Below are 17,777 nucleotides of genomic sequence, written 5' to 3' on the forward strand. Positions count from 1 at the left end.
TCTGATGTGCAACAGATTTATTAGTGGCAATTCTGGTGAGGAAAAACAGGTAGGGCGCTTGGAGACAACCAAACCACAATGCAGGTGAATAAAGAGGGAAGGTTGTTTGAAAGCAATTTAGACTACAATGTAATACTTAAAGGAGTTTGGCAAAACTTTCAGGGAGTCCTCCAGTCAACATCCAGGAGACATAGTATCCCTGTGATGATCAGTCATTGGCTGGCAGCAGCATGAAGAATGATAGTCTCAACCTGAACACAGGGACAGTTTCAGAGCAAGGAAGCTGAGTCTGTAGACAGCTATGCTCTCTCCTGCTGGAGATACGACAGATGCAATCTCATGGCTGCCGCCATGGTGGGTATGGCTCTCAAAATACACCTGGAAAAGATTTATTATCAAACAAAATATTTAGCACCAGTAGCACATAGTAATTTGCAGTACTTAAGTTTTCTTTTTGTAAAGTTAGTTATAAACCCTTAATATAGAACACTGATTAACAATGAAACTGCAAATCATCTTTTAAATCTTATAAACTGCACAATATCCCATGAGAATGAGTTCTGGACATAGACTTCTTTTCCAAACAACAGGAATTGGAAGCTTAAGCCAACACACAGAAAACATATAAGTTTTAGAATGAAATCAAATTTGTTGATAACAAAAGAGCAAATATTTCTAAATGTACATAATAAATTCAACACATTTTCTAAAATATGATTTATATCCATTATCAATGTTTTCTAAAAAATATTTTGGAAATAACTTGGATACGTCTAAATTATGTATACTTAGATTCTAAAATGAAAGACTATCCTCTTAAATATTGACAGATTTAAGTTACTCTAATTTTTATCAATGCTATCCTCATAAATAACATTAACTGCCAATATTTATACCACAAAACTAAACCAAAGACAAGGGTTTTTGTTGTCTGCTAACTTTCAGCAGAAAACTGGTCCCACAATTGCTCAGATAGTTCTTTCCAACCAAAATGCTTTTAATTAATTCAGATTAAATGACTACTGAGATTAAACAGTTTCTTCCTATTCCAAACTAATTTGTTCTACCACTCCAACTAGGTTCAGCCTTTGTGTAGATTTTGACATGCTAGCACAAATAATAGAATCTACTTAAAATAAATAATAAACCAAAATATTTGTTTGAAAGAAACATATAGTGTTTATTTTCTTTTAATGAAGTCAAGGGCCGGGGGTGTGGTGTAGTGAAAAAGCACTTCTCAAGCATGCTCAAGGTCCTGGGTTTGACCAACAGCACTGCAAAAAATAAATAAATAAAAATGAGATCAATAGCATTTTAATGTAGGAGATGCTATCTTTATTTACAGGCTAATAAAAATATTTAACTCAACTAGATATAACACATTTGTCATAAATCCTATAGATTTGAGGCTGACCCTAAGTGAAAGGCTAGATAGGTAGAATACTGGACTCCATAATAAAGATGTCAAATAATGTACAACTTACATGTGAATCAATGTATTTCTTGCTTTTAAATATGAAACAAAATAGGTCTACTGTGGAAAAGAAAAACCAGCACCATGGACAAATTGCATTAACTTTTGGCAACTGTTTAGTTATAATTATCAAGACCCACAAAATTGTCATCATCTTAAATCTAAACAATAGTCCTATAATCCAAATGTTGTTTCGATCATATTCATAACAGAGATACTATAGAAGAGAATTTCAGAGGTTAAAAGTCTAAATACACACATACATATAACCCTCATATTCTACTGAACAATTTTTTTTTTTTAATTACTGTTTTTGTACACATGTATTTTGTTTTCTCTTTTCACTTTTCCACTGTGATGGCTTCGCAGCAGATCCCTTCTTATCCATTTGGCTTTGTCACAGAAGCTTTAGTATTGCATGGATTTCCTTTTATAAATGTAAACACACAAAAACTGGTTCTCACTCAGTCCTTTGGGGGGAAAGCCTGAAACTCAGATCACCCACAAAGACCATATATTCTAAAATGAACTTTCAACCAGGTACCTTCTGACCACTATGAGGAAGCTCACAGAAGCATCTAAACAACTGTGCCCTCATGTATGCCTGCAAACTATAATGAAGCAGGATGAAAAAGAAACTGACCTGTGAAATCTTAAAGCTACTTGGAAAACTTTTTATTCTGTTTAAAAAGAATTTATATCATAGCCATACAATCCTTCAAATTATATGCAAAACTACCAAAGTTTAAAAAAAAAAAAAACTCTTTAGATATGTATTTCTTAAAAATGGAAGGATTATAGCTTGCATTTCCTATGGATTCAGTCATCGTAAAAAAAAAGGATATTCTCTGAAAAAATGCCACGGTCATTCCATCCAGGCCATGTTTTAAGAAGATAATAATAACATGGTTTCATGTCACAGCAAAACTTTTAGATCTGCCACACAGAATTTTTTTTTTTTTTAACTAAATGAATAAACTGGCTAAAATCCAGTTTGCAGATCTTATCATAGGTGTATGGGTTTGGCATAGAGGGAATGCATGATGAAAAATCAATCCTTTTCTTTTAAGAGGCCCAGCGTGTCAGGAGCAAACAATAATATGTAACTTGCTTATTCATTTGTACATTTAAATACTAACTTTTGCTCAGAAGCAATGTTAATGCTACCAAAGCATATTAATATCAGTAACAATATACACTATGAAGTGCACTTCTAGTTACAAATTAACATGGTGATTTACAGATGAACATAACCACCCCAAACAAACCATAAATGAGCAACAGTTACAACATTAAATTTATAAATAGTAAAATCACAAATAAAGTATATACATTTTATAGATTTAACTTTCAACAAACATATAGTACATTTGGAAAAGACAAGAAAATGAGTCTTATCAACATCTGAATACTAGAAATAAAGATACTGGTAATATTTTAAAAGCGTTGTAAGCTTTCTTCCATTTAATATTCCCTTAAGTGTATATCCTTTAAAACAATGACATTCACAAAAACCAACACTTTTTTAAATACAATTTTGCCCAGAAAGTAACAATGGCCTGCAGAATAGTAAATAATAAAAGAGGCCTAGCTATGCTTAATCCTGGGACAAAAGAACTAGCAAATCCCAATTTTGAATATGAAAATTGCTTTAGTAAAACATATTGGTATGAAAATCAAATCAATTAACGTATTAAAATCTCTTCACCTCATCTTGCCTACCTTAGCCTCCAACTTTTGGATGAATGGCAAATCAGGTACTTAGATAAAACCGTTGTTTGAATGCAATATATTTCAAGACACAGTAATAAATTTGAGCCTTTCCTGCCAGAAAAATTTATCTTTAAGTGCCAGAACTATCACAAGACAAATTTTATGAACAACTCAAAATGTATAAAACTGTCTTTCATGGATCCCATAAACATTTAAGACAAAACATTAATAGTGTAATGTTCCAATACCATGTACACAGATCAACATAATTGAGAACAGGTATTTTACACTCATTTCATTTCTTTTAAAAACCAAAAGTAAAATATACAGTAACTTTTCAGAAACTATTTCTAGTGCAGCATTGATTGATAAAGGATAGCTTAAAGAAAACTACTTTGTACTGCATTGAAAAAGCTGGAAGGAAAACTCATAATAAATGATCATGAAGAACTAATTTAGACATCAGGATGCACAATATATATTTTTTAAACCCTAAAACCATTCTTTTGGTTAAAAAAAAACTTAAGTCAAGGCTACATTTCTTCAATTCACTGAGTGAAGTTCTCCTTTGAAACACTACAGTTAACATTCTGGAATGTCCAATATGAATTAATTTACTCTCTTGTATTTAAAGGTTATTTTTTTAAAATAAAATTCCAGTTAACATTGTCCTTCTACTAAACAGGAAAAGAACCAAATAAAATAGTAGCACTTCATTTGGTACTTATGAGCCTAGTAAAATCCCTTTGGGAAACACATGCTTTGGTGCTTACAATTTCAAGAAAATCAAAATTGCTTTACATGCAATAGCTAATTATGGTATAACACAGAAAACCGAGTTTTATGCATTTAGAATTGTTCACACGAAGCCCTGAGGTACCCGCCTTTCCTTAGGCAACAAACAGCCTCCCTTCATCTTGTGTAGTCTTTGTCACCATCTTCCCTAGTGCCCCAAATTCAAAATAGTCTGATTAACAATCTTGTCTGGAGATACAGTCAATTTAATAAGATTTTTTATGATACAGACTGTGCAGATCATCTAATTTTGAAGCACTGTCATCTTGCAGCGTTTCATTTGAAGTTCCCATGTCTCCATTTTCATGCGCATCATTTACTGCCTTCTTATTATATCCTAAAAGAAAAGAAAATAATAAAAGCAGATACTTTCTGATCTAAAAAAACACTGAGTTTTTTAATTTTATTGCACAAAAAAACAAAAGAATGCCCAATATAATAACCAGATCTCAGAGTAATCAAGTTAGCGATTCCTAAACAAAAGAATTTTTCTTTCTTATGGTAGATAGCAAACACTATGCAGATTTTAAAGTATTACCTATTGGGCCCTACCTAAAAATCATATAAAATTTCTTATTAAGTGTTCTATGAAACTTAGAATTGACACACACAATTGTAAAATTTAGTCAACTGGATATCAGTACAAATACCTACAGAATTGTGAATTATATTTTTATTTTACATTTTGGCTTTCATTTTATTGAAATTAACTTCAGTTAACTGAAGTACATACAAGTTGTTTGCTAAAAATCATTTGTTGGCAAGATCATATCTAGTTAAACATTAACACTAATTTTGCTTACTCTACAAAATAAAGAGACTTGTAAACAAATAAGAGTTAACTACAGCATCTAGTGAGCTATGAAGTATAGCTAAGTGCCAAACAATAAGCAAAGACACATTTTTGTGTGTACAAAAAAATATTGTGCATAGGTTACAATGATAAATTGTAAGTATAAATTTTTGATTATTTGAGACACAATGTAAGTGTCTTCAATTTGCAAGGTGTCAGAGAAGTGGCCTCAGCTAAAAAAGGAATAAACCTAAAAGAATGAATGATAATGAGACCATGGGGGAATCAGCTGAACAGTGTAAAGTTTGAACATATTACCACAATAGTTTTGTTTAAGAGGCACGCAGAGAACAGTAATTGCTACTGATGCCTTTGTGTACACAATCAACAACATACAGGTTTACCAAACAGGCAACGGAGTTCATCAGTTTATCATAATACTCTATGCATTGAGTTCTCTACCTGTTGGTCTCAGAATGCTTTCATATATTTAATAAGCACTAAATTAAACCCTAAAACCATTCTTTTGGTTAAAAAAAACTTAAGACTACATTTCTTCAATTTACTGAGTGAAGTTCTCCTTTGAAACACTACAGTTAACATTCTGGAATGCAGAATATGAATTAATTTACTCTGTTCTGTTTACATGAATTTCAGATACTGATGTTTACCATATTAGTAATTAAAACTGAGAAAGCTAAAAAATTGCATTACTTCTTTAAAAATGACAAGAATAAATGCAATATGTTAACATAAACAACATATGTTTAATGACAACTCTACATTCCAAACAAAAAAAAATTTTAGTCAGAACAGCACAGTTTTCCAATTTTGCCATTCTCCTTAGTATATGACTTTACAAAAAGCCATTCATATGCATAGAAAGTAGCTGGGTAGATTCTCATTTCTGCTTCTGCTCAATTTGTTACAAGTAAATGAAGAAAGTCCAGTCCCTCAGGAATAAACAGCAAAGTAAGAGTATTTTAATAGTCTTTTCAAATAAATGTCAATATTATTCTTTGATATAATACCAAAACTTGACAATGTAAAAATTGAAAATTTATCAATAAAGAATCTGCTACTAAAATCCATTTGCCTTATTTGCATTTTAACCCATACACAATTTGGCAATATTATATTCTGTCAGTTCAAAAGTACTGCACCACTGAGTTATGCAGGAATTTCAAAAATTGACACATTTCATTTTACTACAACAAAAAATTGCATTCAGGGACTAGGGACATAACTCAGTACTAGAGTGCTTGCTTAGTGGGCTACAGGCCTTGGGTTCAACTCCCAGCACTGTAAAAACAAAACAAAACAAACAAACAAAAAACTTTAAAAAACCTCACATTCATTAATATCAGAATCAATCAAAATTTAAAAATAGTCAGTGGTGTATAAGCAAGGGAAAGTTCTAAGTGTTGGGAAGCTGTCAAGCTCACGGTGACTGATGCATCTTTTATAAAACTCTATAAAAACTGCTAGTTGTCTTCTTTGAAGTTATAAACCAATTTTGTTTATTTTTAAAATAATGGCTGCCAAACAGTCTAACAACCATACATTGTCAGTAATTCTTTCAAGTAAAAATTATCTTCCATGAAAAAAATATCTAGTTCAGATAGTAGATCAGGTTAGTATTTTCCTTTGAGGCCAGGTTCTTTGTGCATTATGCAGGATAAGTGCTTTATGTGTACTTTCATCTCATCATACAGATTATTACAAAGCAACATACTCAAGGGTCAACATTTAAGAAAATGAAGAGTTTTTATGGTTTCATTTCAAAATATCAATTTCACTTACAAATAAGGTTCTTACTATTTCATCAAGAATGTTTAAATGAAACAATCATTTTATTCTTCACTTTAACTGAGTGAATGGCAAGGAAGAAAACAATGATTTCTAGTATCGCTGGATGCTACTGCCTTGATTCATGCTAGCAGTCACCAGCAGTTTTACCTCAATTGCTTTTATATGATCAATACAAATATCAAAAGACAGATGACATCTTGGTATTATTATGAAAAGCTTTGACCTACCTCATGGACCTCCCCCCTCACTCCTGAAAGATCTTAAGGCTCTAGAGATCCATGGATCATAATTTCAGAACCATTGCTCTATAAGAAAGTGCTAGAATTTTTCCTTAAAATGTGTAAATGATAGCAATGGAAGTAAACCCAGAAAGAGCTGGAATTTTTCCTTAAAAAGTGTAAATGATAATGGTGGAACTAAACCAAAGATCCTCAGGATCACATGTCCTGATTCAAATAATAATCATAAGACAACAATCTAAAAGCTTACTCATCATATAAATTATATATAATGTACATTACATGTATTATGAGAAGAATTTGCATTAAGAGAGACTATATATTAATATATATCTACTCTAAAAGGTATGTTGACTTTGTTTCAGAGCCTAGAAAACTTGAATTTTCTTCACCATTCAAGGATATTAAAAGTCTTATGATGAATCTAAGAAACATACACGTAAATAAAATTTAAGAATAGTCAGTGGTGTACAAGCAAGGGAAAGCTATTTATTGCTTTGGTTTCCTCATCATTATAAATATTACTAAAGAACAGAGGGTTTTACACTTTTAAAATGTATTAACAATAAATTTAGGCATAATAATTTTTAGAGTGATTTTTACCTTGTAACACTTTGATTTCCCCACCTGCATCTTTGCAACTAGCACCAGGATTACCACTTCCCTCTAATTCATCAAGGTACAAACGGTAACGATGTCCACTCTCGTCTTCATACTCTACATTTTCATCATCAGAATCCACTTCAGGAGCCACATAAACTACTTCAAACTCAATCTCTCCTCTCTAAAATAGAGGATGAAAATGAGAAAGCCAAATTACTGCAACTTAATTCAAAATGGATTTCCAAAATCTTTGGGGTGGGGACACTTCAGATATAGCTCCTTTCCAGACAACAAAAAAGAAACTCTAGAACTTCAAGAAGTTAAAGGAGTCTGAGAGAACATGATGTCGAAACACTATGATCCTTTTCTACATGAAATTTCCTTTTAATATTATAGTAGCTCTTTCTACGAATCATAATATTTTTAGTATCAGATTTAAAAAAAAAAAACTTAACTATTAAATTTTCAGACTTTTAGGCTGGGATGGAAGCATGCTTGCCTCACATGTATGAGGGTTCGATCCTCAGCACTACGCTAAAAATAAATAAATAAAATAAAGGTACTGTGTCCATCAAAACTAAAAATTTTTTTTTAATTTTTCAGATTTTTGGAACAAATGTTCAATTTAAAAGTCATTTTGCAGGGCTGAGGCTGTAGCTCAATGGCAGAGCGCCCACCTCACACATGTGAGGCACTGGGTTCGATCCTCAGCACCACATAAAAATAAAAATAAACAAAATAAAGATATTGCGTCCATCTATAACTAAAAAAATATTTTTTAAAAAAGGCATTTTGCCAGTTTGTATTTTACACAGCAATTCCACAAATCCATCATAGGTATTAAACAAACTTGCATGTAAGGGTATCACACAAACTTTTCCTTTAGTTCAAGAAACCCTTACACGATTCGTTGTTTCTTAATGCATAAATCTTGAATCTTCTCAACTTTCACTGCGTACCAGACATAGTATCAATCAAGGTATTCTGTCTAGTAATAACAGTAATTACTATATTTATTATGCAAAATTATAGTCTTCAATCCTCAGACTACTGTAACCCCATTGTAGTCTCTTTTTTTTTTTCATGAATGAGAAACCCAAGTACTCATGCAATGAGCAGATAACATTCTCAATAAGAGGAACAAAAACAGCATACACAAAAACAGTTCCAAAGTTCCTGCTCTTTTTATTATGCAAGATGAAATGTACACTATTTGTATTGTTATTAGTCAATAACTTATGTTAAAGTACAAAGTTATAAATCACTTAAGGTTTAAAAATTCCAAGCTAGAGTTGTCATTTAATAAGAGACTATGATCACTACATACAAGTCTGGTGTTTGCAACTCTGAAAATTATGGTCTGCCTTTGTTGAAAAGAGAAAGCATGTCATTTTTAACTGCTACTCACTAAGTGAGTTTCTCTGGTGCTCTTTATTCCCAGACTAAACTGTTAGGAAAGTTATACCTGATAATTTTAATATGTGCTTAGCATTTCGTTACACATTATGATGGCCTATTTGTAGCTCCTTTACCAGTTTCCATTCATCCCATTCTTTGTGCTTCTGTCTGACAGTCAAATTGGGTTGAGGAATCACTAACTTAAGAGGCTACAGTAGCATTCTTAGATCTCTCTCATCAGATACATTACAATGTAAACTGGAGCTGGGTGTGGTAGCACATGCCTGTAATCCCAGGGACTTGGGAGAGTGAGGCAGGAGGATTCCAAGTTCAAAGCCAGCTTCAGCAAATTAGCAAGACCCTAAGCAACTTAGTGAAACACTATCTCAAAATTAAAAATTAAAAAGGGCTCAAGATATAGCACCACTGGGTACCAAACAAAAAAAAAAAAAACAAAAAAAAAAAAAAAAAGGAGGAAGAGGGCTGCAGATACAGCTGAGTCGTACAGTACTACTGGTTTAATCCCTAGTACTACAAATAAATAAATAAATAAAATATAGTACTGTATTTTATTTAATATATTTGTAATAAAAAATATACATATTTACTATATAGTACTATGGAATGGAATGGACTGTGAGTCTTCCCTTTAATGCAGTATATAAGTAGTTATATTGCAGAGGCGATTTATACATGATATGGAGCTGAACCAATGAGCTATAAATTCACATTCAACTAAGATTCAATTTTTCACAGGCATACTATACTGATGATCCCAGAAACATCTAAACATACTAACAACATCTCTGAAATTCCCTGAATCCTATTCTCAAAAAAAAAAAAAAAAAAAAAGACAACCACCCCTGGGCGGGGGGGGGGGGGAATATTTTCAAATACACCGGATAACAATACAACTCTTGGATACAAATTCCAATTCTGTAATGTATTTGTTCTGCAACCTTAAGCAATTTTTTTAATCTTGAAGAAGATAAGTTTACTCTTTTTAAATAACAGAATTGGGCTAAATGTTTTCTAAGGATTCTTTCAGTTCAATATTCTATTTTAAAATCTATTCTAAAATAAATCTACTTCAAGTATTGTCTTCTCTGTAACATTTTACATTTGTATCATGATCCTGTTATTAAGGATGCTGCTTTCTAACTACCATATCATATTCTGAGTGTTAACACACTCCCTATAGCTCTATTTTAAAACCTACTACACAGAGACAAGAAGACTGTAGCACAAAGGACTTAAGTAACTTGTTCAAAATTGTGTAGGCAAGGAAATGGTCCTTTTTCAGTAAACCGGACTAAATGACATTTGTAAAAGTCCCAAATCAAAAGAAACAAATGTGTACCCATAACACTTCAATAGATTCAAAAGGAACCAAGTGATAGATCCAATTTTAATTACATAAAAGGAATTTACCTGCTGGGAAAGTATGGTTACAGCTTCTTTATGTTTTGTGTCCCTTAGGTTAACTCCATTGACGGCCAAAATAGCATCCCCAACATGTAGCCCTCCACATCTATCAGCAGGTTGCCCTGGATGGATCTCAGAGATAAGGATTGGAACACCATGTTCTTTCCCGCCCTGACAACAAAAAGGCAGTAAATTAGTTTACACTTTGTAAATTGTAGTTACAGACTATTCTAGAGATAAAATATTTTCTTAAAAATACCTTTCATAAAGCATCTCTACCACCTCTGTAAACACTGGGTGAAACTTTGTTACTTAGATAATGATAAATAAATTATTATAAGTATCATGTAAAATGATTAATAACATGTGTCAGAGCCAAAACACCAAAATGCAAAAAAAAAACACAAAAACACAATAGACTAAACTCTAAAACATAAATTAAAATATTTATGTACTAGTATTTCATTTATTTTATCAAATCTAAATTGCTAAGTATGAAAAGGATACTGATTTTATGTACCACAAAAATAACTAAGATCATAAGCTGCATCTCAATTTCGGAAATGTTTAAAAAAGTGGAAAAAATATGCAATGTAGAATTGAAATACAATAACTAGTATCTCTCACTTTCTAGCTCATACCAAAGTGTGTACATATTACTCTCCTACTAAAGTTTATGAACTTTGAGGGAACTGTATTTTAAAAGGGAGATACTTAATAAACAGATGAGATGAACTTTTTATTATAAGAAATGTTTCTACATTAAGCAACACTAGGTGGGAAAAATGAACTTACACGTGCCTAAGTATTATTAGATGAAAAACTACTCTACTCAGTAAAGCACCAAGACTAAAACAAAAGGACTCCATATAGACTGTTCTCAGGAATGATGTCCAAGACAACTGAAGGCATCAAATTAACAAAAGAATATGTATAATTTAGTCCCTAAACCTAGTGCAATCAGACAGCAAAGAATGAGACAAAAAAAGAGAACACATACTGGAAAGAAAACAACACAATCTGGAGCCAATAGAAGAAAACACCCACCTCTAATTCCAAAGGCTCCTACAGGCATCACAGTACATGATACAGATCTATAACTTCAGTCATAATAAAAATGTTACACTATGCTTCCTAAAGGCACACTTAGCAGTTGTTAAGATTTACATACAAGAAAAAATATCAACACCGGGGGCCGGAGTTGTGGCTCAGACATAGAGCACTTGCCTAGCACGTGTGAAGCACTGGGTTAGATTTTCAGCACCGTATAAAAACAAATAAAATAAAGATATTGTGTCCATCTACAACTAAAAAAAAATATATTGGAAAAAAATATCAACATCAAAGTTACTGTGCCCAAATGTTGGATATATTTATTTAAAAATATATCCAGAATATTTTGTCCTCCAAATAAAGTCCAACAAATGAGCATGATTATACTAGATAATTGCACAAAAGAAAACTGGAAGCACTACTTCTTACTGTAATTGAAATGCCAAGTCCTTCATGATCTTCCTTGAGGAGGAGAACTTTCCTAATTGGACCAACTCCTTGGCTTTTCTTCAAGGAGTCTTGATCCTTATCAGGAGGAAAACAAAAAAGAGTATCACTGAAATAATATTCTAAGTAGGATAAATTCACATTACATAACTCACCTTTAGAAATCTTTATTGATTTTCTGGTAAAGACACACACTGTAGTGTTAAGAAAGTAATTAAGAAGTAAAAGAAAAAAAATGTTATATTAATTTACAGATGGTTTTCTCACCCTTTTGTCAATTTTTTAAAATACTGATACATCTCTTTTAAAACTGTAGGACATTAAAAAAGAAATTACTGTCAGTAATTAATCAATGTCTAAATATCTTCAAGAAATCCAAGTGATAACTATATCTTTCTTCACTGAAAAATATCTTGACGATTTCAATTTCTTTCAAATACATTTCAACTTACTTAATTTCAACTTGAAATTTATAAAATAAAAATAAATTTCCAATTTGATCATTTTCTTTTTCATTCCCTGGTGCTCTACAGTTTACCTCTTAAAGGACTTTGCTCCATTAACAATTTTTTCTCTTGTACATTTCTACTTTCTACTAAACTTCTTCCCTACCCAGAAGACAAATTCTAAGCACCTTTCAGCTAAAATACTGACCATGCAACCATGCACCTTTGTCTTCCCTAAACCTCCACATAAAGTTCATATGCACTGTATAATTTCCCTGTCTCCCACATTCAGTACTCTAATCACTGTAATGAAGGTTCTACTCCTAAACTCAACAGCTGAAATTTTCTTCTCTAAATATTCCTACATCCAATTAGCACATTTTATTCACTACCATTCCTCAAGCCTGCAGAAATTGATCCTGTTTACTAACTCTTCTTGACATCTGCTTTTTTCCCTTGCTTTCTATCAATACCACTTTCCTGATGGCCCTGTATCTGACAGCTCCATCTCAACCCTCCTCGTTTGGTAATCCATTTTCTTCCTTCATGCCATAACTCAAGATTTTTCTCCTGAATCCAATCATACAGACAATTGAACAGACATCTTGGATGTCCCACCGGCATCTTAAATGTTGTATTCTAAAACTGCTACCGTCTTTCTCCCTGAAACTTCCTTTCCTCTATATCTCCTTGAAAAAAGCCAGATCACAAAACCCAAACCCAAAACCTAGACTCTTTCCTTCTTACTCACCTACTTAATCAACAGCAGTCAAGGACTTAACCAGTCAAGTCCTTCTAATTTTAATTCTCCCAAAGCTGTGCTTCTTCTCAAATGCCTTTTCCCCTGCCTTCACCACTGTCTCCTTCAATTACCATAATATATTTCTGACTGAATTAAGTGGTCACAATACCATAATATTATATCCACTATTTTATTTAAATATATGAGGATCCCATGATACTCAGGTTAAAATAAAAATGCCTTTATGTAGTATAAAATAACTTCTCTCATCTGACCACTACAAAAACTTCAGCTTTATATTTAGCCACTTTCACAAGTATGCTTTTATCACGCAGACAGGCAAGACACTAACTACTTTCCTAATCTCTCCATTTCCCAAATCTACTGAACCTAGAAGTTAATGGGTACCACCAGTGTCCTAGAGAAAACAATAATGTAAGTGTGTATTGCAATCCCCCATTCCTATTTCACTCACTGTAGGTACATAACAATTTTTCTTACAGTAATTTTTGTAGAAGCAACAAATTATTTTTTACTATTTAAGGTAATATTTTATCTCTTAATAAAAAATGTGAGCCACTGGGTAAGAGTTTAGACATGTTTTCATATATTAAGGTGTGTATTATCAAACATCTGTTATAATAAAATTACATAATAAAAATTTACGTAGAAAGGAAAATTCCTATAAAATGATGGCTATGAAAACAACAATTGGACACATTATCTCAAATTCCACCTCACTCCAAGACCAAATGGGTATAAATGTTAGTTCAAAATCTACACTTGTATTTAACTACTAAAAACTGCCTTAATGAACTTCTATCCAGTACTTGCTATCAAGTACTGGATAGAAGTTCAAACCAAGCACACGCACTGAACTAAGCTTAAAACAAATTTAAGCATGCCCAATCATCAGCCAGGAAATTTTGAGATGTGATGCAAAGTATGCTAGTGCAAAATATGCTTGCTAGCAATGGCTCACAATCTGCAGAGAGATCACTCTCAGGGCATTTAGTTAGTCTGTTAAGAACTGACTGAATTAAGTGGTCACGATACCATAATATTATATCCACTATTTTATAGTATATACATCCAAAAAAAATTCTCTGGGTTACCAAAACTTTAAATATGCATCTATTTTAAATATGTTGAATACCATTTTCACTCTTTAAATAAAGGTTTCAAACTACTAGAAAAACAGAAAAGACTTGTGCTTAAAGCAAGGCAGAGGTTGTATGGGAAGCAGCAGCAAAGCAACGTACATGGCCTGGTGGTGCTTGCATGGGTCGTTTCAAGTCATTACGTCCTCTACAGGCTCTGATAACAGTTTTGTGACGATGCAAATGTATTTCAGCTTCTAACTGGTTCCACAGTTTATCATGAGCAGGTCCTTTCATATCTCGTCCTAGTAACTGTATTTGTTGGACCCTTCATGTTGAGAAAAGAGTTTAATTAGTCTTTTATTATACTTACTGGAGAGATTCAGAAGAATTACTGAACACAAGTAGCTTTTGCATAAATCTCAACTGATAACAAAACAAATACTCAGGAATTTCTTGATGTCATTCAGGTTTATAAAGACATGAGAACTCTGAAAAGGACAATCATTTTCAAGAAGAAAAAAAAATAGTGGAAAAAAATTTTTTTTGAAGAGATGAATAGCCAGGCATGGTGATGTACACCTGTAATTCCAGCTCAGGAGGCTGAGGCAGGAGGATCACAAGTTCAAAGCCAGCCTCAGCAACTTAGCGAGGCCCTGAGCAACTTAGTGAGATCCTGTCTCAAAATAAAAAGTAAAAAATGGGCTGTGGATGTGACTCAGTGTTGGCTGAACACCCCTGGGTTCAATCCCTGGTACCAAAAGACCAAAAAAAAAGGAGAGAGAAAATTCCTTTAGTCATATACTTAATTCAAAATTCAAAATATCTAAAAAACAATTTATGAGTTTAATGTCAAATAAAATGTTTTAGGCCTTGCATATAATCAAAGTAATTAATTGAACTCAACTAAACAGTATTAAATATTAGCTTTTAGATGACACTGACTGTATAAAAAATTCCTTTTAATGATAGTTTCTTCCAACAAAATGAATACTTTAAATGTGGTAAAAAGTTATTAGAAAATTTGTACTTCAAGATGACAGAAATTGGGCTGGGGCTGTAGCTCAGTGGTAGAGCGTTTACCTAGCATGCGTGAGGCACTGGGTTCAATCCTCAGCACCACACCAAAATAAACAAATAAAATAAAGACATTCTGAACACCTACAACTAAAAAAAAAAAAAAAAATTAAGATAGAAATTCTTTTTCAATGCTTCACATCAGTTCTCAATGTAACAATAAAACAATAAGTATAAAAGGACTTAGTACTAATAATAAATCACCAAAGGTCATAAATGATTTACCTTCAAAAATTAATGGCAGAGGAATTAATTTTTTTATTGATAATTCCAACTTTTTTATTTTATTTATTTATTTATTTTTTTTTTTTTTTTTTGAGGGGGCAATGTGAACATCACCTGCTATGTTGTCAAGGCAGGAAGTAGACGGAATATGATCCTCCGCAAAGTTGTCAGCATTTCACAATAAGTTGTATTATGGTTTGGACATGAGGTGTCCCCCCAAAAGCTCATGTTAGACAATACATCAATGTCCAGAACTGAAAGGATCATGAGAACTATAATCTAATCGGTAGACTGATCTGATGGGTTAATCACCTGAATGGATTATTGGGTAGTAACTGTAAGAAGGTATGGCATGGCTGGAGGAAGTAGGTCACTGGAGGCAAGCTCCTCTCACACTCACCCCCAGCTCTCTCTCTCTTTCTGGCTGCCATGAATTAAGCAGTTTTCCTCTGCCAGGCCCCTTCCATCATGTTCTGCCTCACCTTGAGCCTAGAGCAATCGAGCCAATCAACCATGGACTGAAACCTCTGAAACTGAGTCCAAAATAAACTTTTTCTCCTCTAGTTTCTTCTTGTCAGGTATTTTGGTCACAGGACAAAAAGCTGACTATTACTATCTGTGTTAATGTGTCTGTATGTATGCTTAAACATACATGCAATATATAATATTATCGATATCAATTTAACAATAATAAGACATAAAAAACTACAAAATAATTCTAGGGATAAAAATTATTTCATTTATAACAAGTAGAGTCAATCTCATTAAATATCCAATGTCACCTAAGAATACAAGTATGCCCATTTTTTTTACACACCTTCCTGCCAGTTCCTTATCCAAGTATTTGGCAGCCAATCTTGCCCCATAAACTTCAGCCTGGAGAACGGCTATATGTCTACGAAGGGCCTCATTCTCTTTTCTCAATAATTTCACTTCAGCTTCAAGTTGAGCTTCTTTCACCTTTTCTTTTTTGTTTGCTTCAAGCTCTCTTTCCTAGTGTAATTTTTTAAAAAATATAAATTAATAAAAATTCCTATGACTCTAAGCAGTAGACCATGTTCCTTAAAATACACATCAGCACACAGTCTATAATACCAACAATGATATGATAAAAATTGCCACTTCATTTCTATGTAATAGAACACAAAGGTTTGAATTTGATTCTTTTTGAGAATTTTTTTTTTTGGTAGTGCTGTGAATCAAACCCAGGGCCTTATACTTGCTAGGCAAGCAATCTACCACTGAGAGCTATATCCCCAGCCCACCTGGTTTGTTTTAAATTTGTACCATATGTCTTGTAGATTAGATAACTGTAGGTGATAAAGCACCCTGATATTGAGGATAGTAAAAGAAGCAGTTTCTCTAAGTAGATAATGAAATCTGCAACTTACTTCCTAAAAATTACTTAAGAAACTAGACTAATATAATCACTATTTTTTCTAACAATTAATTTTAATGCAACAATGCTATATAAGACAAGTCAAAATCAGTTACACGGAGATTCATTTTATAACTAAATTTAACTTGGAGGACTTTAAGAAACAAAATGCTTACATTAAAAGAATTATTATAATTTTCGCCCCCAGTACTGGGAATAGAACCCAGGACCTAGCCCATGTATGCCAGGCAAGCACTCTACCACTGAGCTACATACTCAGCCCATTATTCTAATATTTAAAAAAAAACAAAAACATTTTACACATTAAAAATTTCTATGGATAAGTACATCTTTGGTGTAGATTATCACTAAACTTTGGGATCTGGCTCATCTATTTGTCTATGTTAAAGTGGATGTAGAACTGTTTTCTGAAGAAAACACTGGCCTCCCTTTGTCTCAGCTTTCATAAAAGGATGCCCTCCAATGCTACACTAGGTAGGTAGTCCATCTATGTGAATCTATACATGTGAGCCAAAATGTATAACCCACAAGGTCTTTGCTATCAAGTTTTTAATCACAGGTTCATATGTGAGAAATAATATTCAATTCACCTTAAAAGCATAAAGTACAGACAATATATTCCCAAAGATCAGGGATTATAAATATAAATGCCTTCAGGGTTACAAATGACCCAAACACAGAACAGACAGGTAGCTTCAAGACAAAGGAGAATGAAGAACAGAAGGTTCAAAGTCCTGCTCAAAGGCAGGCAAATTCAAAATCAAATATACATAGTGTAAAGTCAAACAAAACCTTTCTCAGCGTTAAATGTAGGCCCTAGTAGGTGCTTTAAATGCTATTTAGAATGAAGAAAACCACCCAAAAACTTGCACTTATCCTGAACAAAACTGCTTTTACTGACTTCTGATTTACAGAATCCACAAATGCTACAAAAAGGTGATACATGCTCATCAGATGTGTAAGACATTGTTTACTAATACCACCACATCCTCTTATGAAAACTTCAATAAAAATCTGTCTTAGTATCAGGAAAAAA

General features: G+C 32.8%; 1 protein-coding gene across 2 annotated transcripts in view; it reads right to left on the reverse strand.

Annotated features, from left to right (window-relative positions):
- Gopc (golgi associated PDZ and coiled-coil motif containing) overlaps positions 1–17,777 on the reverse strand; it is a 45,281-nt gene continuing 27,504 nt past the window's right edge. For both annotated transcript variants that reach the window (XM_046426418.2, XM_046426419.2), the window contains 6 exons: positions 16,160–16,335; positions 14,203–14,368; positions 11,735–11,830; positions 10,259–10,423; positions 7,430–7,610; positions 1–4,319 (listed from right to left, as the gene is read on the reverse strand). In XM_046426418.2, the coding sequence (XP_046282374.1) occupies positions 4,189–4,319; positions 7,430–7,610; positions 10,259–10,423; positions 11,735–11,830; positions 14,203–14,368; positions 16,160–16,335 (915 nt within the window). In that variant the 3' untranslated portion in view covers positions 1–4,188. The remainder of the gene's footprint in view (positions 4,320–7,429; positions 7,611–10,258; positions 10,424–11,734; positions 11,831–14,202; positions 14,369–16,159; positions 16,336–17,777) is intronic.

The sequence above is a fragment of the Marmota monax genome, unplaced genomic scaffold, assembly GCF_021218885.2.
Source record: "Marmota monax isolate L192 unplaced genomic scaffold, Marmota_monax_Labrador192_F-V1.1 WCK01_AAM20220418_F8-fsc00174, whole genome shotgun sequence".
Lineage (NCBI taxonomy): Eukaryota > Metazoa > Chordata > Mammalia > Rodentia > Sciuridae > Marmota > Marmota monax.